Source organism: Pseudopodoces humilis, chromosome 1, assembly GCF_049639895.1.
Source record: "Pseudopodoces humilis isolate 2021_Gansu_Grassland_sample_001 chromosome 1, ASM4963989v1, whole genome shotgun sequence".
NCBI classification, from domain to species: Eukaryota; Metazoa; Chordata; class Aves; order Passeriformes; family Paridae; genus Pseudopodoces; species Pseudopodoces humilis.
Window position 1 is genome coordinate 145,711,661 of NC_142200.1, and position 22,407 is coordinate 145,734,067.

Sequence of the window (22,407 nt, forward strand, 5' to 3'; positions counted from 1 at the left end):
GAAGCTCTGATAATAGTTTCTAACCCAGTACCAGGTCTCTCTTGCTGCAGAAGGTGCTGTTACCAGCTACCAGACAGTTACAGGTATAATTATATTTTGACAGACTAGGAGAGAACTGTTGTCATCATTTTTCTTCCTCTTAATCCAACACAAAGCATATTTTCCATGCACAAAAAAATTACTTAGTCTACTTGATGCATATATAATTTTCATGTTTTACATGCTCACAAACTTCTTAGATTCCAAGAACTACTTTGCTTCTCACAGAAAATTCAGTTAAATAGTTCTTGTGCATATACCTGCGTGAAATACCTAAAAATTTCTGTTCTTGATGGAATTTTCAAAGGCTGAGATTAAATTGCACTAAATACGTAGAGCAACTTGAACTGAGCAGCTGTTCTGCTTCATTATTTGACCCTGTTTTGGATCATTTGCAAAAATTTTAGTGCTGTTTCATCTGCTCTCTGTTCTTCTCAAGGTTGCTTTTTTGCTGTTATCATGAATATTTGATTACACCACTTTCCATAGCCATAGACTTGTTTTTTAAAAACTGGACAACAGCCTCCTGAAAAAACTTTGGCCTGGTTCTGAGCCAGCCCGTATTTGCCCTCAACTTATTCTTCCTTCCAACTGAAAGTGTTGACTTTGATCAGTCAGGATGGAATGGCTATTATGTGCTCATTGCTTTGGCTGATCAAAGCATTAAAAAGCTGAGTACTATTAATTTTTAATTAAAATAATAGTGATCAGACTGTCTCTGACATTTTGGAAAGAAATGTATTGAGGAGATATAAAACTGTTAATTGGGAATCAGAGGATTTCTCTGACCCCAGGTAATTTTGATTTCAAACTTAGAGGCAGAATGGGGGTTAGTCACAGAAGTCATTGATGTCCTCATATCAGTGGAAAAACCCCAAATGTTAGGGTTTCTCTGGAAGTGAGTCTTGAAAAAAGCCTCTTCTGATCTGTGACTTTTGATCAATTGTTTGTCATTATCTATGTAGTGCTGCCACCGACATTGTGTCATGCAGGGTTTGGAGGGCTGAATTCTGGGGCCTGAATTGACTGTGTTTTCTTAGGAGAAAATACAGTGTGTGAAATAACAGATATTGCTAATGGTTGTATAATGATAGGAGGAAATGAATCAAGATTCAGGATAAAGTGTGACTCCAAAGTACCTTAAAACTGTAACTTGGAGAAGTAGTTTTAAAGATGATTTCCAAATAATTCATACTCATCAGCTTCATCTCTTTCTTGGTAAGCTTTTCTGTTTTATAATATAAGTAACTTACACTTTCTAATAAAATGGAAGTGTTTGTATATTTAAAAATAGCTTTAGGTATGTGAGACATAGGAGAATTATGAGAGTATATCATAACAGACAGAGCAGATATTGCCTAGAAGACAGAAAAGAATCCAAGCCTCCACAAGAAGTAGATATAGGTGTAGGTAGAGCTACTTTTGCATTGCTTTTTTCAGAGTTGAGTATAAGACAATTGTGTTTCTGTCTTTGTTAGTGAAGATAAAGGAATTAGAGAAGCACAGGACACAGGGCATAAAATAAAGTATTTTCCATGAAAAAACAGAATATTTTTCTACTGAAAACCAGTGATTTTAACATAGTAGGACATGTCAAAATGAGAAAGGAGATCTCAGTAGCTGAGACATTAGCCAGAGCTTGGCTTGTGTGGTATTTTTCTCTGGATCCTTCCCGAGACTGCAGCTAAATAAAAACATTCAAGAGAAAGGCGAGAGAGCTGGTAAATTTTGGAACCTTCCTGAGGTGGGATATGGAAAACCAAGAGAACTTGGAAAATGAGGTGGGATATGGAAAACCAAGAGAACTACTGACAGCGAGTGGGATTGGGGCAGGCAATTAAACAACAGATTCAGGATTAGTGCTCAGAAAGCAATGTGTTAAAATCCCATTAAAATAAAGAGAGTCTGAGCCATACTGGGGTAGGGAGGCTGAAAAGGGGTGAGGCGTGTGCTTGAAAGGAGCAAGTGAATTATTGACCACATGTGGGGAGGGGCAATAACATCAAGCAAAGATAAACTCCCAAGCCTGGCAGTGGCAGGAGTGACGCTGCCAGCTCCTATATATCATGAGCGTCATGGATTTTGGAGCCTTTTCCTTTGGTTGTTCCCTTTTTTCTTTTTCTAAGCCTTGTGAGAAGCTTCTGTCAGCCCGGGACTTAAGGCTGAGTGGAATCCAGCTTCTTCGAAAGGAATCTGCTGCCTTGGTTTGTGCTGCCTGCAGAGAGCAGGGGAAGTGCAGCCCTTGGGGAAGGCAGGGAGCCAGGAGCCGGCTGCGACTCAGAGCAGAGCCCACTTCCACCTTCCTCCTCTGTTTCCCACATTGGCAACCCCTGGCATTAAAAGCTAATGAGAATGGCCTAGAAACACAATTTCATAGAAGAACAAAACACCTTTTGATTCATTTTACTTTCTGTCTGCTCTCAGAGACTGTGAATCACATTAATTGCATGTTTTCAGTTCTTTTGCCATAATCATGAAGACGGAACATTCTTAAATCTGAGGTTTTCACACAGCTCTTTTTGATTTTGGTACACTGGCCTGCTTAAATATCTGCTCTTGTGAGATTGTTGCTAAAACTACAAAAAAAAACCCAAACCAAAGAACTGGCAAAACACCTTCCTGCTTTCTTGCTTCACTTGTAATTGGACAAAGCACGTAATTTTCATTCCAGACCAATTGCGCCATTCCGTGTTACTTTGTTGCTGCTGCTGCTAAGGTGGAATCTGGAGTGTGGAGATGGAGGGCTTGGGTGCTTTATTCTGTAAAAAAGAAGTGGTTGGTGAACATCTGTAGATCATGTGAACAAAGAAAATAGTGAAAAAGTAGCAATGAACTTCTCTTTGTTCCTTTTTTTTTTTTAATAATTTTAAAGCATATTACAAAATTTGTAACACTCAGAGCAAAACTCAGTGGAGAAAGGAATTGTGGAGCGGCAGAGAGTAGACAGTCTGGACAGAATAGTACTGTAGTGATGGAAGGAAAAGCTAGGTCTCTAGGCAGGAGGAATTTAGATAAAAGATTTAATATTAAAATATGTTCAAAAATGTGTTGAAGTTGTAAAGTCAAGAACATGTTTTGAGGAGCAAACAGTATCAAGATTAATTTTGAAATGCATTATTTCTTTTCATGAACCTGTACTGTGATAAAGTTTGCAGTTCTTTGTGAATGTTTTTCTCCAAGAATTGCTTCTGCAGAGAATGGACCTTATGCATGACACAGGGCATTTGAAGTCATTGCAGAGTTTTGCCGTTACATTTCCAGCTCTAGATCCATATAAGCATTTATGGTATCTTTCTCTGAAACCAGTGATTTACATCTGGAAAGAAGACATACCATTCCTCTGTCTTCCAGAGTAAAGTACTACTTCAGCATTATATTAATGACCAGTCAAACCCAGAGTGAAATTACTGATTTGGCTAGCAGGGCACAACTAAAGACAAAGACCACACACTGAAAAATGAGAAAAAAAGTTAAATATTTACTGCTTTTCCATCCTGTTTGTTCATGCATTGTTAGGGAAATGGTCTCAAGAATTCTGTGACGAATCATTGTTAAAGCAACTTCGCCTTGGATTTATAGGGCAGGAAGGGACCTTTGGAACTCATCTAGTTCACCTCCTTTTCCAAGGCAGTTATCTACAGCTGTCATTCCTGACACAAACTTATATAAACTGCTCTTAAATCTTGCAGTAATAAAAACTCCGTATCTTCCCTAAACAGTCCCTTCCAGTCTCTTCTTTGTTTTTTCTGTTGGAACCACTTTCCTCATATCTAACCCACACTCTCCTCATTCTGGGTTTATTCCATTACTACTCATACCATCTGCCAAGGATAATGGAGGACAGCTTTGTGCAAAAGCCTCTCATTTATTTCCCAGCATGCTTTACCTCGTAACAGAAATCCCAAATTTGTTCCTACTTTCTTTGTAGAGGATGTTTTCTTGAGCTCAGATCCTTGCTGGTTTGAGTTTTCTCCAGATGGTCTGTGTCTTTCTCAGAGCACAGAAGGCGTGTCACACAAATGGGGCCAAAGAAGGGTTTCACAGGCAGCCAAAATTCTGCCTTTTGCTTAGGCTGAACAATTGCCATTGTGGCCATAATGTGTTTAATGCTCTCATGTAGAACTTGTGCCTCGTGGGATTTGACACCATAATCAGTGACATTCATGGCTGGGCCTTTAAGTTGCACAGACCTTTGGTCCATGATTTAATCTGTTCTGTAGGAAGGTCCAACCACAGAAACCATGAAATACCTCCTGCCCAGCCATGAGCAGGTACTCCAGGCTTCTGGAGTCCCGCTCTCAGCCTCTCACAGATGTTCTTAGACACTTTTTGTGTCTCATCTCCATCCTAAGGCTGCTTGTCTCCACTTGGGTCTGCACTGCTGCTTACAAGTCCTGTGCTGGTGAGCAGCAGTCTGAGCCCTGGCAGGTCAGGTCTGACACCTGGACAACATTGCTGTCCTCTGGGAGATGGGAGTCAGACAGACAGAAGCACCCCATGGCTGGCAGTGTGTCAGGCCATGCTGAAGGGCTGAGGGCAGTACCCTTCGCAGCGTGGGATGCCTGCTTTGTCAGGGATTGCACAGATACAGGGTATCCACAGACAGTGGTAATAGTCTGGGATCTTCTGTTCCAGTGTTAAGTGAATACAGTGTTTTCTCTCATTTCTTCCATATATCACCTCTTCCATTTTTTTTTTTTTCCCTTTGGCTTTCTTTGTCAGCCTCTTGGGATTTTTTATGTTGTTGAATGCTCATATTCTCGTTCTCTTCGCTAATTCTAAACTGCTCATCGGTTTTAATCATTGTTTCATGGTTCACTTAGTTGAGGTTTACTCTTCTTTGTCTCTTTGCCTGATGTGCGGTTTCCTTCCATCCATTTCCAGTGCCTTCTAGACAGGTGTTCGTTACACGGTGTTTCTTCTCACCCTTTATCCCATTTTCTTGTTCATTGCCTTGTCAGCTGTGTCTGTTTTCTTCTTGCTTCCTTTGGCTGTCTGTGTGATCAGTGCTATTTCCCATAGTCAGTAGTCCCATTTCTCCAGCACTTTCCATTTCCCTCATGCCGCAAACTCAGTGTTGTGCCCTGCATTCCTTCCTTGCTTCCATACCAAAGCTGATGGAAAGTACAAGCAATTTAAATGGTAAAATCTGGACTCACAGCACCCCAGAGCTGTAGTTGCAGAGATGATCCCCTGTGAGTGTCTCTGACCTTTGCCAGAAAGATGTTCATTCACAGGGAATGGATGGAGCATATGGAGTCTGCTTTCACATAGGGGCTGAGAGAGTGTGCTTAGTGAAGAGAGAATCTTTGTGCTCGTAGCTTCAACGTGCTAAAGCTCTTCTGAAGCACATGGGGCCTGCTTGGTGAGGTGTTTAGAGAAGCTAATTTGGACTAATTTCCGTAGGGTTAAGAAAGTCTATCTTCTAACTTCAGAAATTAATATAGTAAAACTTAAAACGTTTCACAGAATAACAGAAGGGTTGATCAAAGATCTGAAGTAGATTCCATTTAAACAATTCAGGACCCTTTAGTCTGTAAAAGATGTTGGAGAAGGAAGATAAGCTTCAGAATCATAGATGGAGTGGGATAGGTGGCTGTATCCTGACTATTTAGTTTCTTTTAATGCAAGAAATTGAGTGTCATCAAGTGAAACTTTCAAGAGTTAGACGCAAAATAAAAGGAGGTGATTCTTTGTACAGCTGAGAGTTGTCTACGGAGGCATCCTTGCCAAACCTTGAAACTTGAGGTGTGGTCAAGAGCAGACTGGACAATTTCATGAAAGAGAAACTGAGAATGAGTGTAGAGGAATCACAGTTGACACAGGTAGGCCTTGAATACTGGGGGGCGTGGATAGTACCATATCTGCCTCCTCTTTGGTATCCCTGTGCCTCTGCTTATCCTGCTTAGATGAAGCTTTCTTGAAAAACTGCTGTTTAAAGCCAGCTTGCTAAATGGTGTCAGTGATTTTCAGATAGTAAGACCCTACTTACTGTTTGTATGAAATTGCCTTCAAGAGAGGCTGGCACCTCCATGTGGATTGGGTGTGACTGTGGCTGCCCCATCCCTGAAAGTGTTCAAGGCCAGGCTGGATGGGGCTTTGAGCAGCCTGTTGTAGTGGAAGGTGTCCCTGCCTTGGCAGGAGGGTTGGAACTGGATGGTGTTTAAAGTCCCTCCACCCCAAACCATTCTGTGTATTATTTTTTAATTACCAAGAGAGAAAATTTGGCTTACACAGACAATATGTTCTGGGCACAGATGCATACTGAAGGTTGAAGCTACACGACTTCTTATTCTTTGACTTTTATCCCTCAGAGGTGAAGAAAACTTTCAGAATTGCATGAATTGCCACTTTACAGGTACAGTAAATTGCATTCTGTAGGGGATTATTACTTGAGAGTACAAATCAGTTCACATGGACCTTAAGGAATTATCTAGAGGGCCTTAGAATTAGACCCCTAAATTCACTTTTTTCAGCACTGGCATTCTGTTAACTCCTCTTGCAGCTAGGGTATGTTAAACCCTAACTGAGCTTTAAATACTTGTTTAAATTAAAGCTGACACAATTTGTGGTGAATAAGAACGTATTTTCTAAATTTCAAAATGTCAGTAAGGATGTGTTGTTTTGGTTGTGTTTGGAGGGTAATGTTTTCTTTCATTCAAATGAGAAGAGTGTCATTAAGTTGATTATATGGCTGTAGAACTCCAACTGTGCTGGTTTGACGAAATTGGAAAGTAGTTATTGTCTAATGCAGTTTAATTGCTTTGTATAAACTCAAATTCTTTGCCTGAAGTTCATATGAGCTCTGTCTTGCCTCCTTTTTTGAAAAGAATTATGCTACTTAAGTTGATTATTTGAAACTCAGATCTTTTTAATAGTATAATAGTGTCAAGCCACTTCACAATTTCAGGTTGCTCTGTGATTCAGTTACCTATTGGAAGGAGATTGTGTCAAATGCTTAAATACAGCTTTTAGCATAGATTATTTTTCTTCTTTCTCTTTGTGGTGTCTCCATTTGTCCTTTCCATCCTTGTCTGTCCTTAGTATCCTTCATTCAGAAGCGTGATTTATTAATCCTTTATCAGTGTGAAACTGTTATGCCTCACCTAATGATGTTTCTTCAGTATTTTCTTTCCAAGCTTCGTTATTATTGAGGTCCAGATATTTACAGAATATTTAGATGATGCTGGCTTCATTGAGTTTTGGAGTAACTTTACCTCTGTGAATATCTCACATCTATTTGAACTCACACCGATGCAGATCCCCAGTATTGTTTCAAGTCAGAAATGTTGGGTTTTTTTCCTTCACTAAAAATGCAGCTTGCAGGTATTGATTTGAATTTACTTAAATGATACAACGGTGCATCTTCACTAAGGAGAAAATCACTTTACTCTTTAAATAACACAACATATAACAAGAGCAAAGGTATTTTGTGCATTAGCGCAACTTGGCAGGGCTAAATAAATGGTAGAGGTCCCCTGTAGCATTTAGCTTAGCCTTTTAGCATATGTTAAAACTACTAACAAGGTTAGGTGGAAGAAGAATTCTCAAGGCCAATTTTCATCAGTCTGCTTCAGTAATTAGTACAAATGATGTTCTGAAGTTCTGTTTTGCTTCCAAATAGTCCATTTCACTGTGTTGAGCTTAATTTTAATTGTGAAAAATAGATGTTAAAAACACTGTAAATCTCTGTAACAAGTAGTGTGTGGAAAAGACATTCTGAATGCATTTCCAGGCATTGAGGAAAATTATTGCATAATTCCACTAAGATTTGTAGCAAAAGTCGCATGATACCCTCTTCACTTTCTTTTTCAACCCAAACCCTGAATGAAAGAGATCTTTATGCTTTCTGAGTTGGGTTTCTTTTTAACTTTAGTGCAGTTGTTATCATGGCAAATGGCAGCAGTGATCATCTGCAACTTGAGTGTTTCATGTTGAGACAATGGCTATAGCTAGTGGATCTTACTGGAATTGCCATGCCTTGCATTTTCTCAAATATAGTCCATTGTTTTTTCCTGTTTAAACCTGGTTTTAGTATGATTAATTGGGAAAGGTAAATGCACAGCAAAACTCTTCTGGTAATATCAGCCCCACAGTAGGTTGGGAGGAATTTCGGAGAAGTTACAAGGTGAGCATCCCTTGATCTGAATCCAAGAGTTTGAATTTCTCCTGCTGTTGACATCCTCCTCTTCATCTCCGTGTGATGCTTGGATTCCCCTGTGCAGGCTCTCCTGAAAGAAGGGCGCGTTTAACACCCCTCTTCAGAACAGGCAGCTGCAGGATTTCCTTTAGCCTGCCACCCTCACCATTGAGTACTGAAAATGTTGGATAACTTCAAGCATCTCACTGACAGATGTGCTCAGCATAGGCCACTCACTGCCTGGCTTGGCATTCAGCTGTGTGGGAGCCCTGGAGGCATGGAAGGAAGGAAGGAAGGAAGTTATTCCTGTGAGAATGAGGAATGAAGATTTATTCCCCCAGCTGTATACATGGAGATGTGGGGGCATGACAGTGCCCCATATCACTGCAGCTTGTGGTGCATTCTACCCATGTATGAAAAACAGGCAGGAGAGTGAGAGTGAGATACTCTTGAGGGTCACACAGCCTCCCATGGACACATCTGAAGATTTCCAGAAGCTGCAGAGTGCTCACGTGGGCACGAGTGCACATCTGTGAGATACGGGCCACAGCATAAACAAAATGTATTTGCATGAGCCAGTCTCCACGTCTGCTTGTTATCTAGGAGCTTTGGCTGACACAGGATTAGCCAGTGCCATTTCTCAGCTCAGAAAGATTCAGGAGGGGCTTCTGCTTACTCCTGGAAGTACAACTACAGGTGTTGGTAATCCTGATGCTAAGGCTTAATTCTGTTAATAAATAAGTTTAAGGGACTCTCAGGTTTACCTTAATTCTCTGACTGAATATTTGCAAGCAAACCAGATGTTTCTCCTCCTCTGGTTGTGATTTAATATTGTGCAATTAGTTGCCCAATACTGCATGTGTTGAAATGAAGTTGTTTCAGTGGGAAAGTGTGTGTTTTTGGATGAGTCCTGATGACTGTCATCAGTCAAATAGAGGAAATAGTGACTGGTCTCCTTTCCTTCAGGATTAAGTAGCTGCAGGGCATTTTGTTATCCTTTGTCAGGATGTGGACAGGGGAGGATTATAGCACTTTAGATTTTTGTCAGGGGGTTGAGTAAATGTGTGAGGAAGAGACACTGACCTTATGAAATAAGAACCTGTAAAAGAGAATGGCTGTGAAAGAGTGATGGGATCAACATGTTTCTTGTAAGAAAGGGCATCCTTCAAACAAGATCCAAGTCTGGATCTCCTCCTGTGGGAACAGACATTAGCTTCAGACATTATTAGCTTTTCTGCCTCTTACTGCATCCCCAAAACCCAGTATGTCTGGTTCATTCTGAGCACAGTTTTTCCTCAGTGTTACGTATTAAAATTTCTGTGCTTAAATCTATGAAATCCTCTGGGATGAGGTGAGGTATAGGAGCACCTCCTGGTAATAAACCACCTCTGGATCTTTAAACTTTTATAAGAAAGTAGCATTTGTCATGGGAAAATATGTAATTTAAATTGAAGTTATAGATAATGATTAACTTAGATTTTGGGAGAGCCTAAGATATATCTTAAATGATTTGAGTACTGATGAGCTTCTTTTTTCTTAGTATCTTATAAAAAGATTTGTGACACATCGTCTCTTGCTTTTTATCCCATTTTGAATTATCCTGTTCTTAAAATATGTTAATTATGATAACAGATCTAGGTTTGATCTTAAGATTTGCCAGTAACTCTATTTCGTTATCTTCAATATGAGAGTTCTTCTTGCATCACAGATTTAGATCCTCTAATTGCATATTGACATATGGAAAGTAGATTTGTTAAGTACTTTCTGCAGTCCTCGAATGATAGGAAAAAATCTCTACCTTCTGCCCATACAGACATAACTTAAAATATTTACTGAGCACTTAAAGCTAAAAGGCTAACATGATGGAAATGGCCACTTTGTATACGGCATGACAAGCCAGCAGCTGTCATGTCAGGAGGCAGAGGAGCGTGGCTTTCCTGCAGAGGGTCTCTCCAGCATCCCAGAGGAGGCTGGGAGTTGACTGCCACTGAGTGTTTTTGAGTGTCTGGCTGTGGGTACAGTTGAAGCCCCTCTGCTTACCCCCTTGGCAATTGTGAAACCTTTTTTCCCCCTTTGTATAATCTCTCCCCTCTGTCTCAGCCCCACAGTGTTCTGGCAGTGCTCTGGGCACGTTCTGCTGCTCCTGTCCTTAACTGCTGCATCCATGTGCAAACAGCCTTCAGTGAAGGCTCCCCCAGCCCACACCCCATGGTGAGCACTCGGTTCAGCTGCGTTCCCCAGCTCTGCTGGAGCAGGAGCAGTAGCACAAGCCATATGATTCTTGACAGCTCCACAGCTGTCCGCACCACGCTGCAGAGTAGCTGTGAAACTCACTGCTCCTGTTGTTTCACTCCACTCTGCTTGCAGAAAGCTACTGCTGGAAGTTGTGATGCTGGAGCTGCCTTACAGGCTCCAGAAATACCAGCTTTACTCCTGTATGCCTTTTCAAATAATACCACTTGAAAAGTTAGTTTATTTTTTTTTTCTTAATTACTGTTTCATATTTCTCTTTTATAGACTTTAATATTATTGCATATTTGCTATGACTCCACTTTAAAGAGCGTTGTTTATTTGTTTGTAATTATCCTCAAGTCTTCTAATGAGCAGTGATAGTCTGTCCTAACAGGATGTATGAATAATTATTTATTCCACTGTGGATAATCTTGTGTTTGTAACTAGTGTAATTTATATACCGTGGTGTTGCCTGTTTAAATCTCTTAATTCTTCTCACAAGTCTCTCTAGTCTCAACCAGCATAAATAGCTTTGCTTTCCCTGCTTAAGAACTCTGCTTCTGAGGCCAGATCAGGTTTCACTGGCAGTCCAGTGGTTACAGTCACTGACAGACAAATAATAGCGTATTGGTTGCTCTATCACATTGAAAGCTAGCTGTGAAATAGACTTACATACTGTTCAGTATAACTACTCATTTTTTACTGCTCTCACACTACCTTTATCCATATTTTCTTTGGATTTTTTTGTCTTTGGACATCTCTTTCTAAAGATTTCTGGAACGTGTCAGACATTTGCCATCAGCTCTGGGGGTTGTACTGGCTCATGCTGGTTGTGTGTTGAGGCAGATCAGTGAGGGATGTGCAGCCGAAGCCATGAGATGAGGACAAATGTTTCCTAACAGTACCATAGGAAGGTGTAATTTCAGAACCATGAATGGGATTTAATTTATCTGCCCACCAACCTGCATGTTCTCAGTGGTTCATCTGCCTTAATGAAAGTGCAGTCCTACCTGTCAACCATAAATAAAAGCATTTGGCTTCATTCTGGCTTCATTTCGGGCTCATGAAACTCTTCTCATTTCCTTAGCATCTGACTATCTGGTATTACCAGCAGCAGTAGACAACTTCAGGTTTCTTTCTTCTTTTTCTTTGCTCCTATTGTTTCTCTATGGTGAGAGTAAGAGGAGCCATCCCAGAGTATGATAAACCAAATATCAGCGGCTTTGTTGGATTCTCGGGGTTTTCTCTTCCGATCTGGAACTTTCCTTTCCACTTACATTTTTTTCTGTTGCTGTTCTTGTCTCTTCAGGCTGAAAAGCACAGGAGGCTTTATTTTTTCCCCCAGAATTTAGTAAATATTTTACAGCAGTTTAGCCTTAAGGTTTTCTCTTCCTCCCACTTCACTTTCCTCCTCTCACTCACAGAGCACAGAGTGTCCCAAATCCAAATGTGCCACCTTGGAGATGCATGAAATCTATTTAAATGGAATCCAGGCATAACTAAGCCTCTATCCAAGTGCCTGATTCCCTGAGGCATCTTTTTGGGGTCTTTGGGGCAGAAATACGAAGAAAACAGAATTGCTCATTTAAGCATTAAAAAAAAAAAGAAAAAAAAGAAGTGTTAAATGGCCTTCCTTTAATGCAAACTGCATTAGTTGCAGAAGTTCACATTTTAAGTTTGTGGGTATGTTTATTATAGAAATATTTTTCAGTAGCTTCCATATGATGTGACACAAGGAGTGCTGTCAGAGCTGTCATTTCAATCCTGTCACTATGTTGTGCATGTTAAAACATAATTGCAAATGGTACGGGGTATTGCAGCGGTCACAGTTCTGTAAATATAAAATTCTTCCAGTAAAACTTTTAGACATCATTTTGTCTTTAAATATTGAAGTAAATGAGGATGGTTGGATTTGTGTATGTGGTGTGCTTTGGCATGTGTGACTGTAGCCACTGCTGTGGTCTTCTCATTATTCCATTTTTCTCCATTTTAGTAAACCTTTACTATTTGCACATTGTGTTAAACATAAGCTGTATGTGCTTCCAGAAAGGTGTATGTGTTATAATGTTCTATAATGTAATGTTTGTGTTCCGTAGCATTTTGATGCCTTTTAGCAAGCATGTGTCTAGACACATAGAATTTTGGAAATTCTACTAATTTGAATATAACATGGACTTTTTTTGTTTGCTTTGTTAATCAGGCAGTTTTGTGAACAGAAAAAAAAGTTATTTTAATGTAACTGCTAATTAGCTGGAAATAGTGTTTCTGAGTGCTGAATTCTGATACCTGACAGCACGTGGGAGATTTTATTGTCTTATTATAAAGGGTTAAATTAGCATGAAATTTACTCTTTGATGGAGTATCCTCTGCTGGTTTTCCCCTAATAAAGAAGTAATGATCTTCCCTTTACAGCGAACAACTCTGCGCCTTTTGTTACTGTGGAGAACGGAGCTCATTAGGACAAGGAGACTTAAAACAATTCGGTCCCACTCCTGGGTATGTTATCCCATGGAAAAACCAGCCTTTAAGTAAGAGTGAAGCCAGCGACAGCACCGATGGAGCTTGTGAGAGAACTCCAAGGCAAAACTCAGTGCCGCGCAAACAGAGAGGCCAGAAGAAGTAAGTCTGTCTTACAATAAATATGTAGATTTTTTGTTTTGCACAAAATTCAGGAAGGATCTTTACTGGATCTGTACTGCAATAGGCAACTACCGTGTATTTGTGTAATGTGGGTTTTTAATATTAATGTTTGTGAAGAAAATCAATGCATACAAAAACCGAACTAAACACAGCCCCAGAACAACCAACACGTGAGCAGTATAGCAGTGGCTGTCTCTTCTGCTTTTTAAAAATGGGTTTGTTTCTTTCCCAAGTGAGAATCTTCACTCTGGAAGAACACAGGAAAGAGACATAGCTACTGTAAAGCACAGATCTACTTGTGATGCTGAAGTAAAAGTACACATGAAAGGTGGAAGAGGATGGATTTCTGACGCTTCATGTGTTGTGTAGCCTGGAATAATGGGTAGCCTCTGCCACCCTGATTGGAGCCTCTCCTCTTGCCATCCAGCACTGGCTTTCGCCGTGGTGCTAGCGCTGTTGAGGGCACACAGCTGTGGTTCCTGCCCTGCAGGAGTGGGGTTTGCTGGCAGCTCTCCTAGGCAGGGGGCTTTGCTCATGGTCCCCAGGCCTCTCAGTGACTGTGAGGGATGGCAGGGGCATTCCGGGCCCCACAGTGGAGGGTACTCAGTACATGGTGTGTCTGGCGAGGGCACTGGGATGGGGCTGATCAGGGCCATGTCTTCATGGGCGTGGGGGTCCTGTCACTGGGGACTTGGATTGACTTGGATTCATTCAGGATTGATGGTGAATGTGGGATCATTCAGTGCTGTCTGTGTGACAGAGTGGCTGCAACATAGAGAAGCATGAGGGGAGCCAGTGGCGATGCAGGGCTACAGGCCACAGCTGTGGTTTGGGCATTGTGGGGTTGAGGGTAGTGAGAAGCTGTAGGTGGTGTGGGATTGAGGGTGGTGAGGGGCTGTGGGAGGCGCAGGGTTGAGGGCAGTGAGGGGTTGAGGGCAGTGAGGGGTTGAGGGCAGTGAGGTGTTGAGGGTAGTGAGGGGCTGTGGGTGGTGTGGGATTGAGGGTGGTGAAGGGGCTCTGGGAGGCGCAGGGTTGAGGGCAGTGAAGGGTTGAGGGTAGTGAGGGGCTCTGGGTGGTGTGGGATTGAGGGTGGTGAAGGGGCTCTGGGTGGTGTGGGATTGAGGGTGGTGAAGGAGCTGTGGGAGGTGCAGGGTTGATGGCAATGAGGGGTTTGAGGGTGGTGAGGGGCTGTGGGTGGTGAGGGGCTGTGGGTGGTGGAGAGCTGTGGGAGGTGCAGGGTGGAGGGCAGTGAGGGGTTGAGGGCAGTGAGGGGCTGTGGGTGGTGAAGGGGTTGAGGGTGGTGAAGGGGCTGTGGGTGGTGGAGAGCTGTGGGTGGTGCAGGGTTGAGGGCGCTGTGCTGATGTGGAGCTGTGGGCAGTGTGGGGTTGAGGGTGGTGCAGTGTCAAGGGCGGTACTGGTGATGTGGGTTGGTGATATGTTGTTGAGGGCATTGTGGGGCAGAGGGCAAGGTGTGATGTGGGATGGTGATGTGTTACAGTGATTCTGGACAGTAATGTGTTGCAGTGGTGTGGGATGGTGATGTGTTAGAGTGGTGCGGGATGGTGCTGTGTTACAGTGGTGCAGGATGGTGATGTGTTACAGTGGTGCAGGATGGTGATGTGTTACAGGGGTGCAGGATGGTGATGTGTTACAGTGGTGCTGAAGGGTGATGTGTTATAGTGGTGCTGAAGGGTGATGTGTTATAGTGGTGTGGGATGGCAATGTGTTACAGGGGTGTGGGATGGTGATGTGTTACAGTGATGCTGAAGGGTGATGTGTTACAGTGGTGCAGGATGGTGATGTGTTACAGTGATGCTGAAGGGTGATGTGTTACAGTGGTGCAGGATGGTGATGTGTTACAGTGGTGCTGAAGGGTGATGTGTTATAGTGGTGTGGGATGGCGATGTGTTACAGTGGTGTGGGATGGTGATGTGTTACAGTGGTGCAGGATGGTGATGTGTTACAGTGGTGTGGGATGGTGATGTGTTACAGTGGTGCAGGATGGTGATGTGTTACAGTGGTGCAGGATGGTGATGTGTTACAGTGGTGCAGGATGGTGATGTGTTATAGTGGTGTGGGATGGCGATGTGTTACAGTGGTGTGGGATGGTGATGTGTTACAGTGGTGCAGGATGGTGATGTGTTACAGTGGTGCAGGATGGTGATGTGTTACAGTGGTGTGGGATGGTGCTGTGTTACAGTGATGCTGAAGGGTGATGTATTACAGTGGTGCGGGGTGGTGATGCAGGGTGGTGAGGCAGAGCTGTGGGCGAGGCGAAGATGAGGGGTCGAGGGTGGGATCGTGGTCCAGAACCATGGGCAGTGTGGGGTGGTGATGATGTGGGGCAGGGACGCAGAGCCATGGGCAATGTGGACCAAGACCGAGCATTGGGGGATTGACTCCCAGCCCGGGAGGGAAACAGTGAGGGAGGCAGCTGCTGGCTGTGCCAGACTCCCTGAGTCAGACCTGTCAGTGGCTGTGCTGCTGCTGCAGAAGCTTCTGAGAGTGTTCTGCACTCGCTGAGGTTGCTTGGGTGCACACTGTATGTTTTTGTCATCGTGTTGGTGGTGGAAAAGTGCACATTGTGTAATGCTGATACAGAAAAGTGGCTTTTCTTGAAGCTAGTAAAAGTAACACCCTTGCCTCAGGCTATATTCTATAGGTATATGAAATAATATTTTCAGAGAAATCTGTGGAAAGTGTTTCTATGCTGGGTGAGATTGTAGAGTAAATTGAGAAGTTCTGTAAATGGATTGGTTTGATAGTGTGAGAAAGCTTTTTTATGCAGAAAAATGCCTTGTCACTTGGGATTTAGTTTTTCGTAAAGATCCTTTAAGCTTCGGTGTTCTGAGTAGCAGTTTGGTGGTAGAGGAGGCTCGACGTTCATGGGGGTGAAGCGTTGGCACAGGCTGCCCAGAATAGTTGTTGGTGCTCCCTCCTTGGAAGTGTTCAAGGGCAGGTTGGACAGAGCTTAGAGCAACCTGGGACAGTGGAAGATGTCTCTGGCCATTGTAGGAGGGTTGGAACAAGATCCTTTCCAATCCAAACTATTCTGTAATTCCAGTGGACATGAATGGTGTTGAGGAACCAGTTTTGTCAAACAGAACATACTGCTTTTTAAGGAGGTTTTAGATGTTAATAGTGTCACAATTAATAGGTTTTGGGGTCGAATTTTTTTTTTTTAAATTAAGCAGGTCATGAAGTTACCATGTAATAATAAAAAACTTCTAAGTTTTCCTGGGTGGTACAAGAGAGATGTTACTCTTTTTCCCATAAACTAAGGGGTTTTAAAATGTATTTATGAATGTAATGACTGAAGCAGAGCAAAGTTTTCAGGAAAGCACAATTATCACAGGTAAAAATTCCAGTAGTTACTGTATCTATTGACAAATGCATACAATTGAGTTATTAATAGCAGAGAATAATCAAGTTCAAAGAACCTTAATGGAAAATGCAGCACCACCTTTCCTACCAATTGTTGAGGCATCAGTGATCAGGTCTCTTATCAGTAGGCCTAAATGCACACCCTTAGATGTCTAAGATATTCTTTAGCCTGCAGGAAATGTAGAGTCATCGCTTCTGTTTTTTTAAAATGCAGTAATCTGAGTTGTGTGAATTGTTTTCTGTTGAGATTAGAATTTGGGGAACAATTTAATAAGGTTATAAACTAGTACAATATAGTAATCTTTATATCACTGCATTTTTTAATCTCTCTCCCCTTCCCTCCCCCCCGCCTTTTCCTCCACCTCACCCCCACCTAACATCTGATGGCATTGTATAAAGATGTTTATTTCCAAACAGATTTTGAAGTCCTGGTCTTTTTTTTACCTTACCCCCACAGCTGTAGTATTTTCTATAAGCACCTTGCTTCTGAATGTTGTTACCTCATTCTCAGTTCCAAGGGTTGGGCAAGTTTTAATATGTATAGAATCAAACTTAAAGAAACGTGTGTGTCCTGAGGAATTGGAAGAGAGCAGGCTTGTTTACTGAATAGCAGCTTGAACTGGAAACTGCTACTGGGGAAAGTGTTGGGATAAAGTATACGCAAGACTTTAGTTTGTGTTAATTTATTTTTTATCATATTAGGAAAACATTTTACTCGCTGCGAGTTTTGGATCGTTTGTTAGTATCTGGCTAGTTGAACAGAGAATGTGGTCACTTCTAAATTTGTTTTTCTGCTTCCTGATACAGATCTCGATCGAGTATAGCATCATGTACAAGTGTAAGCACCCAAACTGCTTCTGACGATCAGGTTGTCAAATTCTGGGATGAACTCAGTTTAGTTGGCTTACCAGATGACATTGATATTCAAGCCTTATTTGAGCCAACAGGTAAGATCCATTGTTACCTTTTTCTCCCTGTCCAGTAGCAGTACAGTAGCCACAGTGACATGAGTAAAATTTTCCAGCTGTTGGTTTTTTGTGGCTGTGGTGTTTGTCCAGTCTTTGGTGGTGCTTTGGTAGCTTTCGCCCATGTCAGATTGTGGTTTTTTAGTCTTCTCTCCAGAAAAGAGAATCCTCAGCTTTGTGTGGAAAATGTTTGTGATCTGCTGCAGAACTGGTGTTCAAGTAGTAATACCTTCAGTACCATGATTCTCTTTTGGGGAGAATAGGGAAAAGGAATGAGGCACAGCTTAATATAATTCTCAAAAATCTTAATCCTATGATGTTACCTGATCTCCTGCTACAAGTATTATTGGAAACAATGGAACAGAAGATTTAAAAGAGCAGCATCATTAGAGCAATAGAGGCATAATGCATGTGCATGTTTCCAGAATATGCAGGTTTTCTGTCAGAAAAATGTCTGGTTTATCATCTGCTCTTTCATTTCAATTGAACTTCTCTATAATTAAGTTATTAATTACTTTTTCAGGAGGCATCTGTGTCCAAATGCTTTGATGCCAGTAGTCCATTCACATATTTTGCTCCAAAAAATAGAAATACATTTATGTAATAACAAAAATGCCAGTCTTTCATGAGTATGGAAACTTGTTTCAAGGTCTAATTAAAAGGAAAAAATTAAATCCAATGGTTTTGTTTAAATAGTTTTACTATAGTGTGTGTAAATGGGTGGGCAAAGATTTATCAATCTACATTTTTAAAGTTTCTATTATTTGTAAATAAGTATTCCCAAACCCTTACAGAGATTTTTTTGGGATTGTTTTTTGTAGCTTGAATTATTAAGTTGGCTGATAACTAATTTCAAGAGCTAGTGTAAACCATCATTTCTAATTCGTGTATAAAGCAGTCAGAGAATTCCTTTGTCAGTATACACAGTTTGCATTTTTTTTCCCCGGAATTGAATTAGAAACTTCTTGTAAAAGTTAAATTTTGAATTCTACAAATTCTGAGTTATTTTTTTTTTTAATTAGGTAGGTGCATCTCTAATACTGTGTTTGTTGTACTGATACCATTTTCTCAGTCATTTATATGAGTTTCTATTCATGCTATACTTGAACTTTTAAACACTTTGTGTAGATTCCTAAAGCATCATATGAGCATATTTTACATGAACACACAGATATCCAGTCCTTGGGAATCATAAATTAAAGAGTACAAACCTAGGGAAATGTTATGTGCAGTGATACATGAGGTCAAATGGAACCCTTTGTGTGTGTCACACAAGCATTGAATGTAGAATCAAAGTCAAAGAATGCTGTGCACCCCAGTGCTACGATTACATGATCAGGCACTTGAAAACTATAAACAGATAAAAAAAGTACATTGTATATAAAACAAAATTGCAGTGTTTTTAGTGTCTGATAGTAACTGCAGTATATTCAGTGTATGTTAATACGGGTTTTCAGTGCTGCAACAAGAAAAAGGGGGAGAAGAATTCTCTGTTTTTTCTGGCAAGTATTTACTGCCAGAACTGAGTTCCATACTTGGAGGAAGTGCTTGACAGAGCTGTCCAACCCTGGCCCTTTCTCTCTCTGCACACACCAGGTCACTGCTGGGCTCATCACCGCTGTGCGGAGTGGTCTGTGGGAGTCTGCCAGACTGAAGAGCAGGTATCGCTGAACGTGGACAAAGCTGTTGTCTCAGGGAGCACAGAAGTGAGTAAAAAACTTGAATGCTCAAGTCTGTAAGAAAACAGGGTGGGTAGGGTTCATAAAAAAACAAATGCAATACGAAAGACAAATGCAAGTGTGACTAAAAATATCCAGGTATGGATCTCTGAGCTCCCATTTATAAGGATAATAACGTTTCCTTGGGCAGATCCTTGTGCTAAAAACTTCTGTTGCAATTTATTAAAAAGTTTTCTGGAGTTGCATGGAATATATCATTAATTAGTTTTGAGGTAACTAGAATAGGTAGAAAGGTAGGAAGAACCAGACTGACCAAAACAAATTAGAGACAAAAGAAAAGTTGAATTTAATCAGTAAATACTCTGATAGAGGAAATATTTATTGTACCAATTTATATCCTGAAATTACATGACTCAAATATACTAAAAATTACTATTACTGAATTACTTTCATGCCAGTTTCAAAAAGCAGGTTAGTATAAAAAAGCTAGTGTTTGCCATGAAACTTAGGTTGATACTCTAAATACTCATAGAAATACTTAATCTAATAATAAATAAATTTTTAGATAAATATTTAATATTTTAAAGTGAAGTAGTAATGTCTTTGAAAAAGATTAACTTGTTCTGGTGTCATATTCTGGTACCATTTTGAAATATTGGAGATGTATTTCACATTGGTTTTGCCACATGTACCTATATTTTTTTGGTCATATTTAATAATGCCCAAGAGGGATTTTTAATAATGGTATTATTTTTTATATTAAATCAGCCATGATATGAACAAATCTTTGTAATTTTTTTGTGGTTTTACCATGGTTATGCTTAGGCCTTTTTTCACTTGAGTATTCTCACTTTACGTGCATTATAATAGAACAAAAAATTTGGCATAAGATACCAGTAGATGTTCTCCATCATTTTGACTAAAATGATGCTTTACATCAGTCTTTCAATACATGCCATAGAATACACCTTTCTTTGCACCTTCTTGTAGTCATATTAGGTTAATGCTTTTTTTTGAATAATTTACTTAATTTCACTGTTTTTGCTTTCAAAATAAGACTGTTCAAAATGAGTGAACCTGACAGTATTAAGCTCTAGATGAGCTTGAAAACATTAAAACATTTGTGTGTGTGTGTGTGTGTGTGTGTGTGTGTGTATTAAAAATGACAATAAGAATTTAAATACTCAAAGTTGAATACTTTTTTTTAAAAGTCTTGCTGCTGAAAGGTTTTTGCCCCTTTGTTTTTGGCTTACAGTAATTTTGTGATCAACTCATTCCTGTCTAGTAATTTCTTCTAACTGAAGTCCTGGTTGAGCTGTTCAAATTTGTGTTTCGCTGTATTGAATTTCATCCTGTTTTTGTTATTTCAGTTTCATTTCTTTCTGTCCAGTACCTTGCTCATCCCCTGTGCTCAGGGTGATGATGCCTCACCTTTGTCGTCAGTACCTTTTCAAGTTTTGCACAGATGTTTACAATGGAATTACTTAACTACAGACTTTCTGAAGAATGAGCGTCTCTGGTGTTGCAGTTTCTGTTTCGACCCCTTCTTTTCATGGGCTGCACTGAATCTTCTCTACTGATTCTTTCAAATTCTGCAAGTAACATTTAGATCCCCCATTGCACATGTTTCATGGCAATGCAGAGAGAGGAGTTTGAATAGAGTGCCATTCTGTGTATTTTCTATTCAGTCATTGCTGAAGCCATTGAGAAACTTTCTTCGTGTAGTCCAGCAGTCAGCCAGTGAAGAGTTGTCACAGTCGGCTCTCTGTGACCCTGGGACTGGTCTGGCAAAATAGAGGGACAGGAATGATGGATTTGCCCGAAAAGCTTTAATGGTGGTAAAATAACAAATTGCAGAAACTGCAGGTTGTGGGGGTGAGCTCAGAACACCCAAGGGCATGGTGATCTTCACAATGTATAGGGGTACCGAGGGCAGGGGTCCACTTGCGACTGGGACATGACCTATTATGGAATGACTCCATCAGCATCCCCCCAGCATCCACTCCCAAGGCCTCAGGTTTATTCCCTCCATGTCAGGAACCCGGTCCAAGGTATGGTCTATCTCAGTTAATTCAGTTACCACAAATAATGATGCTGATTTGGTTATTCTCTTTTATCCTTCGTGTGATATCCCCAGGGAGAGCTGAGTAAAGGCACAACTGTGATTGTAGAAGAATAGATAGATGGAATTGGACTTCTTTATCTCACTATCACACCAGGGATTTCTTTGCTTTTTATGTTAGTTTAGTTTAGTTTAGTTTTTGGATAAATAAGGACCAACCTCTTCTGTAGTTCTCTGTTCCTCAATACAAAGAAGTGTAATGATTGCTCAGGGAGTTTGTGTGGAACTGGCTTGGAGCCCAAGTAATCCGATGTTTGCTTGTGTCCAGGCTGTAGTGCTTGGTAATAATTTCTCCACTAATTTTTAACTTGTTACTAAGATGAAGAATGCAGAGAGAAGTATAGGGTCTTGGTTGTCTCATGTGGTAGTGGAAAAGCTCATCTTTGTGTGAGTTACTTTTAAAAAGTTTAGAATGAAAGGTAAATTAATTAATTGAAAGTATGTGTTGATGTTCGCAGTATCTTGTGCTTCTTTTCATTTGGGCTTCTTTCAGTGGGATGTTCCTGCATTTTAAAAGAAAAGTTCTGTTCAGATGTTCTGGAATCTGTTGGCCATGCAAGTGCAGCTATGCGCTCAGAAAAATAGTTTAAATAAAACAAAGCTGTATGCTCTTTCCTCTGTTTGCCACCAAATTTGCTTTGGGTTTGTTGTTGTTTGCTTGGTAGGGCATTTTTGTCTTTTTGGAAGTTCTTTTGGCATGAGGAACTGGTTTGTGATGTGGTCTGCAGCACTGACATCTTTACTGGGAAAGTACATTTTCTTTTCCTTCTGTTCATGTAAAAATGCATATTTGAAGTTTAACCAGCTTTTGGTAATATAGTCCATTGGTTTAGATCTTTCAGTTTTTGGAGAATATGTTGGACCTGTTCTTACCTTGAGGGACTCTAATTTGTAAGCTACATCCATGTTTCTCATTAGTTAGGCTGCCTATTGTTTGCAAATCTGCTTTAACTGGATATGACAGTGTTTCTTATTATTCTGTTTACCAGTTGAGATGTCCATTTGGCTTCACTGAACTTGTGATTGCATTAGTAAAGCTTGTGTGGACATACTTCACTGACCTGTTCCAAAATACATATTTTTATCCATTTTGATTTTCTTCTGGGCACTTGTTTGCTGAAGGTTTAAAACATGGCACTACAGAGTTCTCATCTGTGAATGCCTCACAAAATACCCTGCTTAGCGTGTCTTTCTTCTTCACTTCTT

The 22,407-nt window shown here is 40.8% G+C and overlaps 1 protein-coding gene across 11 annotated transcripts in view; it reads left to right on the plus strand.

Annotated features, from left to right (window-relative positions):
- KMT2C (lysine methyltransferase 2C) overlaps positions 1 to 22,407 on the plus strand; it is a 191,737-nt gene that overhangs the window by 60,951 nt on the left and 108,379 nt on the right. For all 11 annotated transcript variants that reach the window (XM_088063566.1, XM_088063631.1, XM_088063673.1 and 8 more), the window contains 3 exons: positions 12,824 to 13,030; positions 17,243 to 17,382; positions 18,997 to 19,106. In XM_088063566.1, the coding sequence (XP_087919692.1) occupies positions 12,824 to 13,030; positions 17,243 to 17,382; positions 18,997 to 19,106 (457 nt within the window). The remainder of the gene's footprint in view (positions 1 to 12,823; positions 13,031 to 17,242; positions 17,383 to 18,996; positions 19,107 to 22,407) is intronic.